Here is a 16,659-nt window from a genome sequence, read left to right as displayed (position 1 = left end):
GCCATAATATTGGAAGTCTGACCTTGTCATTCTAAACGGATGCTCTTTTCACCATTCCAGGGATGTCTCTTCCGTCTGTCCTGCTCCTGCACTTTCAAAATGGATAGAGATGGGCTGCTTTTGCAACCTACTCTTTATGTGCCCCTCTCTCCATTTATAATATCTTTCCTGGTGTCTCTAGTTTGTTCTAGCTATCCGGGAAGACTGAGCAGTGTCCTGTACTTGAAATCTCCCTCTTTCCCGCTTCCAGAGAGAAAAAGCACTGAAGAATTTCATTCATACTGTTGCTCTGATTGCTGATTCTTGGTAGCAGGCATTGCATGCATGTCCTAGGGAGTTCACCTTTTGAACAAGGTCTGAAGCTTAAAAGGAACAAAGCTTGAATGATGGGGATTCATACACCAAGGTTGTGTGGTTGTGGGGAGAAGAAAGTATTTTGGGTATGAAGATGGCCCAAACTCGCTATTTTTGAATGCTAGTCACTTGCTACAGGGGCAAACAAAGAACTTGAGGTTCTGGCTTCTGACATCTGCCTGCAAGGGGCCCAGTCAGCACTGCTGCCTTCTGGCTGGTGAGCATCACAGAAGCACACGCATCATCAGCACAGCCCGCACTGCTGGGACCATGTGAAACACTATTCTGAGTACAAGACCAAACTGCTCTCAGAGAATATAATTAGGAAGAGCCCTGGGTTGCAAGTAGAGGGCCTTGAGTTCTCATTCCAGGTTTGCTGTTGCTTCACTGGGTAAATGCCTTTACCTCTCAGGTCCTTTTCCCTGTCTTTAAAAACAGATGATGCTCTCTGAAAAGGAAAACGAATACTACAGTATTTTAAAAGTACTGTATAATTTTCACACACAGTATCTTGTATGATCAGCCAAGTCTACCTTAAACTGAGAAGAAAGAAATGGCTCAGGGAGGTGATGTGACTTGCCCAAGGTCTTATGACTCATAAGTGTCAGAGCCAGGCTTAAGCCTAATCTATGCTTCAAGTTCTTTATATGTTAAATGAGGATGATGAGGATGAGGATGGCAGCTAATGAGTGCTTATTATGAGTCAGACTCTATGCTAAGCACTATTATTTAATCCTCCCAACAACTCTATTAGGCCAGCGCTACTATTATCCTCAGTTTATACATGCTAAAAGTTGAGGTTCAGAGTGGCTTAGTGTGTTGCTTAAGGTCACACTCCTAGTAAGTAGCAGGGCGAGGACTCTTGACTCCCAGTATAGTGCTTTTGACACCGTACTAGTCTGCTTAAAATGCTGGATGGGCAAGTGCTTTGGGCATGTGCATGCTATCTGAATGCAAACTGGCACTCTATATCCTTTTAGCAGATCTCCAAATGAGCCTGGAAGCCTCTAAGGGGAATGCATACTTGTCTGAGTCCCGGGCCAAAAGGTCAGCGTAAGATGGGGAAATGCCTACAGGAGACCTGTTTTCCCCAGCAGAACGTGTATGCTCTCTAGAGGAAGTCTGAATGGAATCTTCAGAGCTGCCCTGGCTAAGTTTCAGCTGAGCTGCAAGCCTCCAGGGGGTTCATTGGGTACCTTTTTAGGAAAACTTGTTCCATTTCTTCCTTGCCATCTCAACTTCTAGCCAAAGCATTTGTTCCCTGAATCTGTGGCCTCCTCAGACAATGTCTCCTTTCCTGACTTCTGTTCTGCCTTTAGTTTGCCCAGACAGGAGTTGGCCTGTTAGCCCTGTAACTTTGGCCCTGGAGTCTCAAGGGAGCCAAACCCAGCACACCAGCCATTGTAGCATTTTATTTGGATTTATGCTGGACACCATAAAGCTTGTGTCCGGAATCTCTCAAATTAATAGGGATTTTATTGCTAGGCTCATGGAGTCCTGAAAGGTACTCAGACTCTGTAGCACTAGCCCCCATGCTTCAGCAGTATCATTCTGTCTCCACAAAAGTCACAGTTTATGTTCCTCCTCAGAGCTTTCCAATGTACCGTCTGTCTCTGTTATGTTGCAATGAGATTTCAGGGAAAGAAATCCAGAAATGTCTGGGGAGGCTGTGCCATTGTGCAAACATGGTACTACACCAGGCAGGATAAAGAAGAGCAAGCTGCAGAGCCTTTTGACAAGACCAGAGTCCCAGAGCCAGTGGTTCCAATGACAGGCTGGTATGGGATTCACATGTTTGCCAATGGTGACATTACCTTTTCCAAGTATTTCAACACAACTAAAAGTCATGACTCAACTCACCCCTCTGCTTTCTGGATTTCTTCTTTCAGGTTTTTCAGCACTTCTAGAGTAATTCACATGGTTGTGCAGATTGGCGCCACCAAGTTCGATTTTCCAAGCTCCGTTAAGCCCACAGGGCCATTTCATACGTATACCTCTTTGGAATCTCCTGGGTCAATTTCTTTCTGAAAGTTCCATAGCCAGTGTTCCATCAAGTTCCCCTACAACATGCCCCATAACAGAAAAGCTTGTCTCCAACCTTATAGAGGAAAGAGTCTTTGAGATATGAATTTCCCCCACCCCACGTAAAATCTTATATCTGCATAGAACTCGATTTTATTTCTTGAGGAAGAATTGTTCCTACTCCCTTCTAAGGTTAATCTGTGATCTCTACTCTTGATCTTCCTACCTCATCAGGTTGTTGTTTCATTTTCTTTCCTCCCAGATGCTCAATCTTCATTCACTTCTCCCCTTCCCTGAGTTCAAATCTCTCCACTAAAACTGAAAATGGCCCCCCAAAAGTTACGTCCTCCTCCATCCTCAAATCCACTGTGAAAGTTTTCAAAAGTATAGTTTCTATTTGTCTAGGCCTCATCTCCAATTCCTTTTGCCACCTATTGCAATTTGGCTTCATTTCTACCATATCAAAAGTCAACAGCAGCTGACATTTATTAAGTTCTAACTATGCACCAGACACTGTGTTAGGCCCTTTACACAAATTGTCTTATTTGATCCTCAAAAAAATCCTATGAAGTTGGGCTCGATAAGTGGCTCATTCCTGTAATCCCCACTCTTTGGGAGGCCAAGGTGGGTGGATTGCTTGAGCCCAGGAGTTCAAGACCAGCCTGGACAACATGATGTAACCCCCCTCTCTACAAATAAAACAAAAACAAACAAACAAACAGAAACCCCAAAACTCCATAATATTAGCCAGGCATGGTGTCACATATCTGTACCCTCAGCTACTCAGGGAAGTGGGAGGATCACCTGAACCTGGGGTGGTTGAGGCTGCAGTGAGCCATGATCACACCACTGCACTCCAGTCTGGGTGACGGAGTGAGACCCTGTCTCAACAATAACTAACTAACTAACTAAATAGAATCCTATGAGATAAATACCATTTTAATCTGCATTTTACCGACAATGGTCATTAGATCATTTGGTGACTTTTTCAAGGTCACATTGTGTAGTCGGGGGAGAGTTGGGATTTGAACTGAGGTAGTCTGACTTTACAGCTAATCCTTTAACCTACGGGCTGGCTAACTTATTCTGTAAAGGGCTAAATAGACAAAATTTTAGGGTTTTTGTGCCATATGCTCTCTGTTGCTCAGCTCTGCCATTGTAGTAAGAAAGCTGTCATAGACAATACATAAATGTATCAGAGTGACTGTGTTCCCATAAAACTTTATTTATAGACACTGAAATTTGAGTTTCACATAACTTTTACATCATGAAATATATTTTCTTTTGATTTTTTCCAGGCATTAAAAATGTGAAGACCACTTTTAGCTTGAGGCCACACCAAAACAGATGGCGGGCCCAATTTTGCCCATGGCCTGTGATTTGCTGTCCCCTGTCCTAACCACTACATTATTCAAAGCCCCTTGAACTGTCAAATCCAATGGCTGCAGCTCTTAATGCCGCTAATATCCACTCCCCTTTTTGGGCATTCTCTCCTTAGTGACTTTAAGGCCATCACTCACTCCTAGTTTTCCTTCTATCTCTATGATTGCTCTTAGTCTCTTCTGAAAGATTCTTTTCTCCCACTTACCTCTGAAATATTGGTATTTTCAAGGATCGGTAGCTGACCTATTTCACTGTGCTCTGCTAGAGTAAGTGATTCTACTTCTAAGACTAACACTCACTCTTAATGTGGTAATGAGGAGCATGAACTTTGGATTTGTACTTGCCTGGGTTTGGATCTTGTCTCCAATAGATACCACTTGTGTGACTTCAGGCATGAGACCTCTCTGAGCCTTGGTTTTAGTCCTTTGGTTAAATGAGGATACAAATAGCATTTCCTTCATAAGGTTGTTGTGAAGGTTAAATGATTTACTATTTGGAAAACTCTTAGAACCATGCCTTAGATAGAGTATATACTTCGTAAGTATTTGTCATCATCACTGCTATTATTGTCCTGTTATTATGGGATAATGACTCCCTAATCTATATCTACAGCTCAGACTTCTATTTTGAGTTCTAAACCCATTTAACTAACTGCTTGTTTAACATCTGTGCTTGGATGTCACACTGGCACCTTTACTTCAACATGTCCCAAACATAAGTCATCATCCCTTTTCTACCCTCCTATCACCTCACCCTAACCTGCTAATTTTCTTCTATCACTTTATTCTTGTTAATAGCATCACTGTCCTCTCAATCATTTAACCGAGAAAGCTGGGAGTTGAGTTGCATGTCAGAAAAAAAATGACATGAAACATCCAGCTTTAAAGCTAAGATGAGACTGAACATTTTAAATCTCCCTCAGTTGGGACTTGAGATTAGCTATGGGGGTAATTTGAACATTTTTCCTCTCTTACCTTTCCTTATCTTCCTTCACTCTTGTCAGATCGATCTCCTCTCTCTCTCTCTCTCTTAAACTTGGTGTGCCCATTTCTAACTCTTCACCTTTGATCATATAATTCTTCTCATCTGAAATGTGCTCCTTGATGTATTTCCAAATGTCACTCATCATTCAAGGGCTAAAATACTTATGAAGCCTTCCTGTCTTTTCTAGTCAACAAACTAAGGTATATTTTGAAACTGAGAATTTATATTTTTAAATTGAATGTCATTATTGCATATTTCATACTTTACAATGCCTTCTGTCCTGAGTCTATAAGTTCTATTGAGCAGGGCATGTTCTTTTTATGAATTCCCAGCAGTGCCTTGAACAGGTCTCTTTTTGCCTTCAATCATTCTTCTTGTGGCTCTTCTGCCTCCACTAATCATGCACTACAGATTAAACCTTAACTATCTGCTTTTGTCTCTCTTCTTTCTTTCTTGGAGATTTTACATGTATTTCTTAGCGATAAATTTTCGTTTGTTTGTTTGTTTTTTAGAGACAGAGTCTCCTCTGTTGCCCAGGCTGGAGTACAGTGGCATGATCTCAGCTCACTGTAAACTCCACCTCCTGAGTTCAAGCAATTCTCCTGCCTCAGCCTCCTGAGTAGCTGACTACAGGCATGTGCCACCATGCCCGGTTAATTTTTGTAATTTTAGTAGAGATGGGGTGTTTCACCATATTGGTCAGGCTGGTCTTGAACTCCTGACCTCAGGTGATCAATCTGCCTTGGCCTCTCAAAGTGGTGGGATTACAGGTGTGAGCCACCACGCCCAGACCAGAGATAAAAATTGTTATACTTATATCTGAGACTTTTCAAATTTTCATTTCATCCCTAAACTTTCTCTTGAGCTCCAGTGTCACATCTAAAATTTTTTGGTAGTCATTTTCAAATGACTGACTCCAAGCCTCAAATGACTGCAAGCCTCAAACTGACTTCATTTTCACTAGAATGTCTCACACTGACTCCGAGCTTAATTCTATACCAAAACTTATTACCAACTTATTATCTTCCTGTCTCACCTCGCCTTCACGATTTCTTATGGCATCATTTCTCTGTTACCTAGCAAGGAGGTAAAACTTGCGGATATCTCTGACTACCTTCATCACACATTACACAGCCATTCACCATTATTGTTTCTTCACAGTGTATTTTATACCCCATCCTTTCCAGGTGCACCACTGCAGTAATAAAAGCAATAACAACACTATAACAGTCAACGTGCACACATTTACTATAGCCAGGTACTGGGCTAAGTGCTTTGTACATGTAACTCATTTCAACTTCACAGTATTCTTTTAAGGCAGGTATTTTTAGTTTTTTCTTTTCATAGAAGAGAAAACTAAGGCTCAGAGTGGGACAGTTAGAATCACACCCAGACGAATTTGGACCTAGATTCTGTACCTAACCACAGTGCTACTCTTCATGCCTAAATTTCCATAATTGCTTCCTAACTGGTATGCCTGCCATTGCTTGCTCCTCCACCAAACCGGAATTCCTACACACCATTTCCAGAATAATCATTCCCAAACATGGTTATCATTATTTCATTTTTTAAATCTCAAAATCCTTTTGTATCTTCCTTTCATCCACTAAATTAAATCCAGCACAGCCTGAACATCTAAAGGCCTCTACAGACTAAACTTCCCCACTCTATCTCCTGGAAGTACCTGCCTCTATTTCCATGAATGGCTTAAAGCATAATGCCCTACTTGGCCACACCAGGATTTCACATCATGTTTGCTCCCATCATCCCACTCACTTCTGACCATGTTGAAAGTTCCTAGAGGGAAAAGGAAGGGCAAGGATGTTTGCATTCCCAACAGTGCCTTCCACCTAGTGCACACTGAGTGAATATTCATCAAGTGATTGATAGTAGGAGCTCAATTACCACTTTGAGGATTGAGTTGTTTAATTACTCCTTAATACTCTCTTGTCTGTATCCTTCCAACTAGCCCTCTCATTTTCCTCTTCCTTGGCATAATTGCCCCGTAACAAATGTGAAAATCCTCTCTTTGGCAACATCAAACATCCTGTGACAATCTTCACCTACCCATCACTACTTCATCAGCATTTTCCTAGATGTATCCACAAACATACATTTTATATTCCTGTCAATCTTTCTTCATTGTTCGGTCTTTATCATTAGACTAAAAGCTACTAATCTAGAAAACGTTTCTGGAGATGACCACTATGTAAAGATGACAACAATCAAAAGTATCAAGTTCTCTGGTGGTTCTTGAAGTTAAATATTTCATGTGAGTTGCAAACTTTCAGGCCATGTTCAGCACTGACTAGGGTCTCCTGAGCTACTGTATCCATAAGATGCCAATGGAAGTGACAACTAGGAAACTCAATTCCAAATCTTGAGACGCTACAAATCTCCACATATTCATACACCACAGATAAAAGACATTCCCATTTTTTATGGGATTTTAAATTTTTCTTTGGATGCTTCCTATTTTCTGAGCATTGCCAGGAACTGGGGACTACAATGCCAAGGGACAGTGTGGAATCTCCTTTTAGTTAGAAAAATACGTTCAGGAAGGCCAAGGTTTTTAGGTGCGGGCAGAGATTCATTTATTTATAAGTATTCTGAAATATAACATCTGTTCAGTGGTTCCAATCATTTAAAGCAATATTTATCAAACTTTGGGACAATAACCCACAGCAAGAAAACCATTTTACGTTGAATCTAATATATACACAAACATGAACATACTCACACACATGCATTACTAAAGTAAGATTAATGAAACAATACTTGCTCTTACTGAGACTCACATTTCTCTCTTTTACTATATTTCACTTAAAAATAGTGGCTATGAACTACTAAACTGATTTTACAGTGCATTAAAGAATCATTGCCCACAGCTGGAAAACCACTGGTTTAAAGGATAGAAAAACAAAACAAAACAAAAAACAAACAGAAGATAATAGGATGCTCTGTTTTGTGCCACTAGAAGGCAAGTGTATATTGTATGCTACTGACATGCTGGAAAGAAGAGGTTTTTATATTACAGCTAAAGAACAATGTTCATAGTAGGAATAACAAAATCATTCCTTCTGGTATACTGATTTTGTTACTAGCTTTATTCAATTCTTTGTTTAAACCAAACTTGTCATCTTGTTTTCGATGCCTATTGCTATATGATATGCTACCCGATTATATGGTAGTCTGTTTCAGTGTTTCTAATTATGTAAGAGTTCCATGTTCTTTTGCAAGATACATAACTGTGTCTATTTTATGAAAGATTATTTATAAATAAGACATTATGCTTATTTATGCTAAAATATCACCCCATTACAATATGGAATAATAACAAAATATATTTCATAAGTGTATGTTTTTTCTCACTGTACATTATGGGAGTTCTTCTTCTTCTTCTTCTTCTTCTTCTTCTTCTTCTTCTTCTTCTTCTCCTTCTTCTCCTTCTTCTCCTTCTTCTCCTTCTTCTCCTTCTTCTCCTTCTTCTTCTTCTTCTTCTCCTTCTCCTCCTCCTCCTCCTCCTTCTTCCTCTTCCTCCTCCTCCTTCTTCTTCTCCTTCCTCTTTCCTCTTCTTCTTTCTCCTCCTCCTTCCTCCTCATCCACATTCTCCTCTTCTTCCTCTTTTTCTTCCTCCGACTCTCTGTCTTCTTCTTCCTCCTCCTCCTTTTTCTTCTTTTGTATTTTCCTTTCTGTTTTCTCTACCTCCTTCTCCTTTCTCTTCTTCTGTCTCTGTCTCTCACTGTCTCTCTCTCTCTCATGTTTGTGCTTCCTAAAATTCCAGGACTTTGGGATGTTCAGATAAAATTGATGACATACATAATATTGAGGCATTAAGGTTACATAATGTATAGAGTATTCAAGTGAGCATCATGGGGTGAAAAGGATTATAAGGCACTTTAGAAAGTAAGCGGAGTCACCAGTTGCTTAGGTAACTGATTGACCCAAAGATCTGTCACTTAACACAGATGTTAGTTCTTCCAAAGTTGCATTGTCATGAGAATGCAACAAAAGGACAAAACGGATTTGAGCTGTAGTTTGAGAGATTTTGTTACAACGTAAAGATATTTCTGTACATCTATTCATGATTGCTTGTATTTTCATTCAGAAGTTTTAGAGGGAAACAAATCAAACGAGGAAGGGGTGGGGACAACCATGCAGATGGAAAACTGAATACCTTTTAATGTATTTTTATTTTTAAACCATGAATATAAATTACCTTTTCAAAAACGTGAAAAAAAAAGATAAAAAACAAAATAACAACAACAAGTGAAACAAAAACCACCAAAAGAGCTTTCCAACAGTGAGGCAGCTACATAATGTAAGCCAATAGGGAAAATTCAAGATTTGGAGGAAGAGTGACCTGTGTTCCAACCCTGCCTCCACCATTCACAAGCTGTGCAGTGTTAAGCACACCAGTTAACTTGTCTCATCCTGTTTCCTCATCTGTTAAATGGGAATAATAATAATACCTATCATATAGAAACTGTAGTGAATGTCATTTAAGACCACATTATTTGTAGCACTCAACACACAGAGGATTATGGTAGACAAGATATGGCCACCCCCTAAATATGTCAATTCCCTTATTCCCAGAACCTGTAAATATGATATGTTACATGGTAAAAAAGATTTTTCAGATATAATTGAAGTTTCTAATTAGCAGACTTTAAAATAGGAGATAATCCTGGATTATGTCGGTGGACCCAATGTAAGCACAAAACAAAGCAGAAGAGGAAGGCAGAACAGTCAGCCAGAGAGAGATGCAAAGGGAGAAGAGATAGGAGTTAGCCAGCTGAGTGCCCCCTCATCAAAGTGTAAGGGGATACCCAACAGGCCCCTGCTGGCTTTGAAGTCAGAGGAATGGGGCCATGCACTAAGGAATGTGGGTTGTCTCTAGAAGTTAGGAATGAGCTTCAGCTGATAGCCACCAAAGAAATTAGGACTTCAGTTATAACCTCAAGGAAGTGAATTAGGCCAACAATCTGAGTAAGTGAGGAAGTAGATTCTCTGCTAGAGCCTCCAGAAGGGAAGGCAGTCCTGCTGAAACCTTGATTTTAGCCCAGTGATCCCTTTGTCAGACTTCAGAACTACAGAACTGTAACAATAATAAATTTGTGTTGTTTTAAATTGATAAGGTTGTGAGAATTTGTTATGGCAGCAATAGAAAACTAATATAAAGATAGTCAATAATTGATAACACTTGCTATTGTTTATTTAGGGTGATCACAGAAATCTTAACAATTAGAGATATATATTGTCTATTATAAGATTATTGATACTTTACTAATCTGATACTATTGAAAATCAGGGGAAGCTGGAGGTCCGGAACATACCAAACGACTGGGACCCAGAGGTGGTAGTGTCTGTCTCTGTGTCTTTACAATCAGGTCGCCCAGATTGCACATGCCAGTCAATAAGTCTTTATAGAATCAAATGCCTAGAGATTCCTTGGACTTTATAAGTACCACATGTATCATATTTTACTGGTGAGAAAATTGAGCAGATAGGTAGCACCATGGGCTGGGAAGAGGTAGGAGTTGCTTATTTTTTTTCACCCACAAAATAGTAATACCTAAGTCATTAAACTGTGCAACATGAGCAAGTTACGAGGTAGAGGTTATTATTCATGCATTTTAAAGATTTTGTCAGGCAGAAACCTTGTTCTGATCCTAGAACGTCATTTCAGCCTTGAATTATTTTCTAGTTTGTCCATCGAAGGATGCGTCCATGTGTGTGTATGTATGTGTGTGCATCCATGTGTTTTTCATGCTGCATATATATGCAAACATGCAGAAAATGCCTCACTTTTGACTTTCTAACTTGGTCATATTTTGAGATATGCTTCATAGAACAGGGTCATTTCTGACTTCAGTCTTCTTCCATGGAGTGATTCCACTAGGGACACCTGTAATTCCTTCTGAAAAAAATCTTTGTTTCTAGTGGCCTCCATTATATTTAAATATATTTTACTGTTGTATATCTTAGCATTCTATCTGTAGAAAACCCAATAAGATTCACATCCATTAGAAATAATGCTAGGTGCCCTAAGACTTCACATCTAGTGGTTGGTTTTCTACCAAACTAAAATTATTGGCCAAATCATATGAATTATATCTTCTATTTATTGATTGTTCACCATATCCCAGTGCCTTATAGTGTCTTATTTAATTTTTCATGACAGCCCAGTGCCAGTTGGTACTATTATTAATCCCATTTTATAGATGGGGACTGTGAGGCTTAAAGGCAAAGTGCATGTTTACACAGCTAGTAATTCGTGAGCAGGGCCAGGATTTGAACTCAGGTCTGTGTGAGTTCCCAAATCCAAGTCGTCCTGGTAAATAGACAAATCCTATGATCTTACTCCCCTTACACGAAACTCTCTTGCCCACACTTAAGGGTTTTACTGTGAATAACAAGATAAGCGGACCTGGAAAAAATTTATATTTTATTTTTTAATTGATAAGCCACATGAATTGTCCCTACATGCTCGGTAGGTAATTGTTTATTTTCAAGTATCTTTCAGGTGCTTTTTGGATAAGCTCTAGCCCAGTGCTTCTCAAATTTTAGTATAAAAATGAACCACTGGGGATCTGCATGAAAAGCAGATTCTTATTCAGTAGGTCTGGGGAAGGATCTGAGATTCTACATTTATAGAAAGCTCCCAGGGGATGGTGGCAGTCCTGGTGTGGGGACTACACTTGGAGTAGCAAGGCTCTAGCTCACTAAGTCCTAGCCTTTTCCCTATCCTTGTGATATTCTCACTAAAATGTGGAGGTTTTCCAGATCATCCTTCTTGGCTGTAGTAAACATGTTTGCATTGGCCTATTTTCTCAGATCCTAAAATAAATTAGGGTGGAATTAATGAAAATTAGGCAGTAAGGTTAAAAAATGGGAGAAGGTGATAATATCCCTTTGCAAACCTTTCCTTCTTGTACTCTGCTCTAAAAACCACCTGTCTTATCTTTTCTATTTTCTTTGTTTTAATTTTTCGGAAAGTGTGTGACTGTATGTGCATGTTTGCGTGTGTGTGTGCGTGTGTGTATTTGCACATGCATTTGGGGGTGCTGATTCTGAGATTGAGTATACAAAACCAGAGCCACAGTCACTGGATTCTGCTAGCTTCCATTCCCCAAAACTACTGTGGTGCAGCAGAGACTGGGATTTCTAGATGCCTTGCTGTTGGTGGTGTGAGCCAGATCAGACACATAAATGTGAGCAGCTAAATTTTTGTCATGTTTAATTCTGCCTTCCATCTGAATATGCTAGCTGTAGGCACATACAATGTTTTCTTAGCTAGCAAGATAGGATTGTGTGTGTGAGTGTGTGTGTGTTAGGGGGAGGTGATGGTTGAGAAGGTAAGTCACAAAGATATGATAGTAGCATGTAATATACACATGTATACCTAAATAGGGAATGGAAGTAGAGGGTTATGATCTTGGTAAACTTGGCTTTAGCTACCTCTCGATTTCTTGGGAAGATCTCCAGAGAGCTTCAGAAAATGTATTTAGTATCAGCAAACAGTCCTGGGGTTTTGGTTTTGCCGCTGTTGTTAGCTAGTAGTCTGTTTTAGGCAAGTCATTTCTACTCTCTGGACTTCAATTTCTCGATAGGTGAAATGAGAGAATTGACCCTGCCAAGATCCCTGCTTGTGTCTTGTTGTTATTTTTTTCTTTCCTTTTGCTAAGGCAAAAACCTGGGGCAATTGCATTGGCCACCTCCATCGAAGGGCCAACTCCACAGTTGGTGACAGAGAACAAAACCTGAGAAACTTGCCAAGTTCCCTTCACACAGCGAATTGCAATTTTTGCTTAGCCCCTATCAGCTTTTATAATGTCTTTAAATCATCTCTTCTCACTCAGTTGAGCATGATGTACATGTTTGCTTATAAGACCACAGCTGAGTCATTCAGGAATCACTCCTTGCTGGCAGTATGGGTCTTCTGGTCTCATTGGACAAAGTTTGAGGGGCCCATCAACAGAAGAAAAGCTTCGTTGAGTTTTACAAAGGATGACACTACGATATATCAGCTACTAGCTCTGGACATGATGGCTGGCCTTAGCTTATCCCTGATCTGTAAGATGAGGAATAACTTCTGCCTAGAATGAGCATCATTTTTGTCTATAGGCTGCAAACTTCGTCATACCTTTCCCTGAAAACCTGGAAAATGACTGGGCCAAATTAGGCCGGTGGCACCTTGTGGCACAGAGTGCTTTGGGGAGAAAGATTCTGCACCTTATATTCTTCCTCAGTTAGCAGGAGGCATCTGAACAGCTTAGTATACTAAGGTGAAAACAGGAACCTTTGGCAGAAGTAAAACAGGCAGAAATGCTTCAGTCTACCACCTTCAGTGATGGAGCCATGGCAAAAGATAAATTAGAACATTCAAAAATAGGCTACAGGAAAGCAGCATGACACATTTGAAATATCCATTCAATAATTAAGCACCTGAATGGCTTGCAGATTGGAATTTAATATTGTAAGGAGTGAAATGAGACGGCAACACTGAAAATGTACTCCAAGGTTCCCAATTCCTTGGTACTATGGAATTCTATCATTGTTTACACAGTGTTTGCAAGTCAAATACAGGCAATTTTAAGATGCTTCACATATGAGTTGATTTCTGGATTAATTCCATTCCCAGCCAAAGCGAACACCTGGATAGTTTTCTTTCTGTTTGTTTCAAAACATCTTTGGTTCTCTCATATTCCTCTCATCTTCCTCCCTCCTGCATCTCTAATTTCCTGGCCTAGTCTTCTCTAAGTACTGTGGTTCTGCATGCCATTCTGGTTTTAGTTGTTAGCTATAGGAAGAACAGAATCTTAGGATTATAGCTCTTATGGCTGGGAAGGATGGCAGATATCTGGTTCAGGTCTCCATGTTGAGATGTACACTGAAGGCAGGTGAATTAGTATCATTGAAGCTGGGGGCTACATTGGTTCTGAATCCCTGAACCTGCTCACCTGCTTATCCCCTGGGTAACCATCAGGACTCACCTCAACAGCCAGATACTCACATCACCAAGAACAGAGCAAAACCTACACTGTAGGCTTCATTCGTGTTGATATTTTGAGTTTTCTCTCAGTTATGATGCTGCCAGTTCGTTCCTACCTGTCTGCAACCCGGTCTTTAGTATATCTATTTGAAAGTGTAATTTTAACCTAAGAAAATACTTACTTATGGTTGCTTTAAAAAATAACAGAATGGGCACCTTTTCAGATCCTACTTGAGTAATCCTCATTCTGCTCTCTCTTAGCAGTGAACATTAGAACAAATTGCCTGATGCAACATAAACAGTTTCACTTAATGCAGAATGTGTTTGTCTTATTTGCTGAGTTGGAAGGAGGCAATTCATTACATTTTGGTAACGTAGTAATAAATAGAAAGTTTAACAGAAGAACCTGGGTGCTTTGGAAGCACAAATTCACCTCCTGCTCCCCTCTATTACAAAAGCACAGAACCAAGATTGTATGGGGTTGATTGAGGTCCTTGAAAAATTACACATACACATATGCACACACACACACACACATACACACACACACATTCTCTCTCTCTCTCTCCCTATATATGTAGTGAAAGTTTATGAAAACAGCATCTTCCAGGGACCAAAATGTGGATTTTAGGTGACATTCAATTCTTCCTTCGACCTCACAGAGAGAGCTTCAGAGACTCCTTGACCCTGTGAGTTTCTTTTATCCCAGGCTATATATTTGCTTTGAAACGAACTTCATACTATGTAAATGTATTAACATGCCTTTTGATTTAGAATAAGCAGATTTTAAAAACATGATGAAAGGTACCATGTGACGTCATTTATATCTCAGTTTTTAAAGAGTTTATGGGAAAGGAGATATAATATAAATCATCAATTAAACATCAAAAAACCTATGAGACCAACAATAGACAATTATGAATGCTGATATATAAACTTGTTATTCTTGCTAAACACCATGAAGACAAATATATGGCAATAGGAAAGTGGGTCTGGGTGTGCCATGTCAATGTATTAATTATTTCTCATTTGAAGCCAACGGTTAACATGCATAATCTCTAAAAGGAGCATTATCGATTAGTCTGTGTCTCTCCTACTCTTATAATAAACTCGGGTAAAGTTCAGAGATTCTATCTTTCAGGCTGGTTACCCGCTTCAGGCTTTTCCAGAGGGAGTAATAACCTTGCTAAAAACTTAACCATCACCAGGTACATGACTGATCCAAAGAGCCCAGGTTGTCATAGGGGAAAAGCCCTTCTCCTAACCTCATTCTAAGAGACCATGGAGAAAGATCAGCATCTGTGAATTCAGCTCAGTACCTGCATATGTGGGACATAATCATGACCATTTGTCCCAGTAGATGTGTGTGTAGGGAGGGAGGGAGGTGTCCACTTTGAAGCAGAGATCTGACTGATGCCTCTCCATTTGCATTTTTTGATTCCTTTAAGGAAGACAGGCAAACAAATCTGGCCATTTCTTAAGTTCGAAGGATACAAGACAAAGAAGGTAAATGGGGACCCTGGTTTCTGAACCTTCATGATGCGGCTCCTGACTCTCTATTTCTGAAGGTTGCTTTTGACAAAGGGCAGGTATCCTTGGTCCTAGGGCCACACTAATCGATTTTAAGGAGGCCTGGGAGCAGGTTCCCCAGGGATCTTAAAATCTACCCAAGAATGGAGCAAATCATTTTCCAGGGACAGGACAAAGATGTGGTTCAGGAAAATATTCCCAGTGAAAGGATGTTTTTGGTCATCGCCGGCAGCACCTTGTCCTGTCACCCCTAGAGCTTCTCCCCACTGCATTTCCTCTTCCAAAACAATCTGTTGCTGGCCTCCCTCTGCTCCCTACCACCCTGAGCCCACAGCCAGTCAGTCAATGCTTCTCAGCCTACAGCAGCCCAGCATCTTCATTCAACCTGCACTTCGCTGCCCCTTGCCCCTCAGCAGCGCTCAGGCAGCGTAATGGAGCGCACCGGCCGCCTGTAGACTTACCCTGAGCCCAGTGGTTTCTTCGGATCAGATCTGTGTCGTCTGGGTGTCCGCGGGCCAGGATGCGTGGTGCGGCGTCTTGCCGGACTCCTCTTTTGCCGCGCGCAAACAGCAGCCGACTGGGACAGCCCGGGGCCTCTAGGCTGACGGGTGGGTGGGCGGATAAGCACAGGGAAAGGGGCGGGGTGTAAAGACGAGCGCAAGTACTGGCTCCTACCTTGGCTTCCCCTTTGGATGCTCAGTTATTCCCAAACTTCCCTGTAAGAGATCGGCCCTCCTCACCTTTCACCTTCGCCAGTGCCCCGAAACTCTTTGCTCTACCAATGTCCCTGCCCTGTTCTCCCAGCTCTCTAACCCAACCTGAGCCCCTTCAAGCGCACCCACTCCCTTCACGCAGCCAGCCACACACAATAAGAGCTAGGGAAGAAACTGACACGGGGAAACTGACAGGGGTAGCTGACACTGTAGTGTGAAGGAAAGGGAGAAGGAGGGAGGAAGGAAGGGATGGAGAGAGAGGGGAGAGAGAGAGAAAAAGAGAGAGAGAGAGAGCCGCATTCACACTCTTACACTCACACTCAAGCTCCAGCTGTTAGGTAGCGGCTGGCGGGAGCGCTGGCCACCCCTCCAAAACCCTTTTCTACACTAGAGGTTTCTGTCCCCTTCTGCTGCCGTTTCTGGAATATGCTATACAGGGAAGGGGAGAGAAAAGCAAAGAGGGGTGGGGAGGGGAAAATCAAGGAGGCACGCTCCCTTTCTCCTCCCCACCCCTGTCTCCAAAAATGTCCAACCCTGAGCTCTTCCTTTTCCCTTCTTTCTGCGCCCGGCTTCCCTCTGCTCCTGTTCTTTCTTCTTCCCTTTGGGGTGGCTGCGAGCTGCGGACAACCCGTCGTGGTTGTGATGTGGGGTGTGTGTGTGTGTGTGTGTGTGTGTGTG

General features: G+C 41.3%; 2 protein-coding genes across 2 annotated transcripts in view; both read right to left on the bottom strand.

Moving 5' to 3' along the window:
* The window catches only part of LOC105542831, a 67,459-nt gene extending 62,574 nt beyond the window's left edge, over positions 1 to 4,885 (bottom strand). Inside the window, exon 1 of the mRNA XM_011984533.1 lies at positions 4,734 to 4,885. Coding sequence (XP_011839923.1) covers positions 4,734 to 4,885 — 152 coding nt within the window. The remainder of the gene's footprint in view (positions 1 to 4,733) is intronic.
* The window catches only part of TRPC5 (transient receptor potential cation channel, subfamily C, member 5), a 325,159-nt gene extending 308,527 nt beyond the window's left edge, over positions 1 to 16,632 (bottom strand). The window contains exon 1 of the mRNA XM_011984482.1: positions 15,730 to 16,632. The gene's annotated coding sequence lies outside the window, so the exon portion shown is untranslated. The remainder of the gene's footprint in view (positions 1 to 15,729) is intronic.
* Positions 16,633 to 16,659: the final 27 nt, after the last annotated feature.

Source organism: Mandrillus leucophaeus, unplaced genomic scaffold (assembly GCF_000951045.1).
Source record: "Mandrillus leucophaeus isolate KB7577 unplaced genomic scaffold, Mleu.le_1.0 Scaffold269, whole genome shotgun sequence".
Taxonomy (NCBI): domain Eukaryota; kingdom Metazoa; phylum Chordata; class Mammalia; order Primates; family Cercopithecidae; genus Mandrillus; species Mandrillus leucophaeus.
Note: the sequence above shows the minus strand (reverse complement) of the source record. Positions and strands in the feature narration are given on the sequence as shown.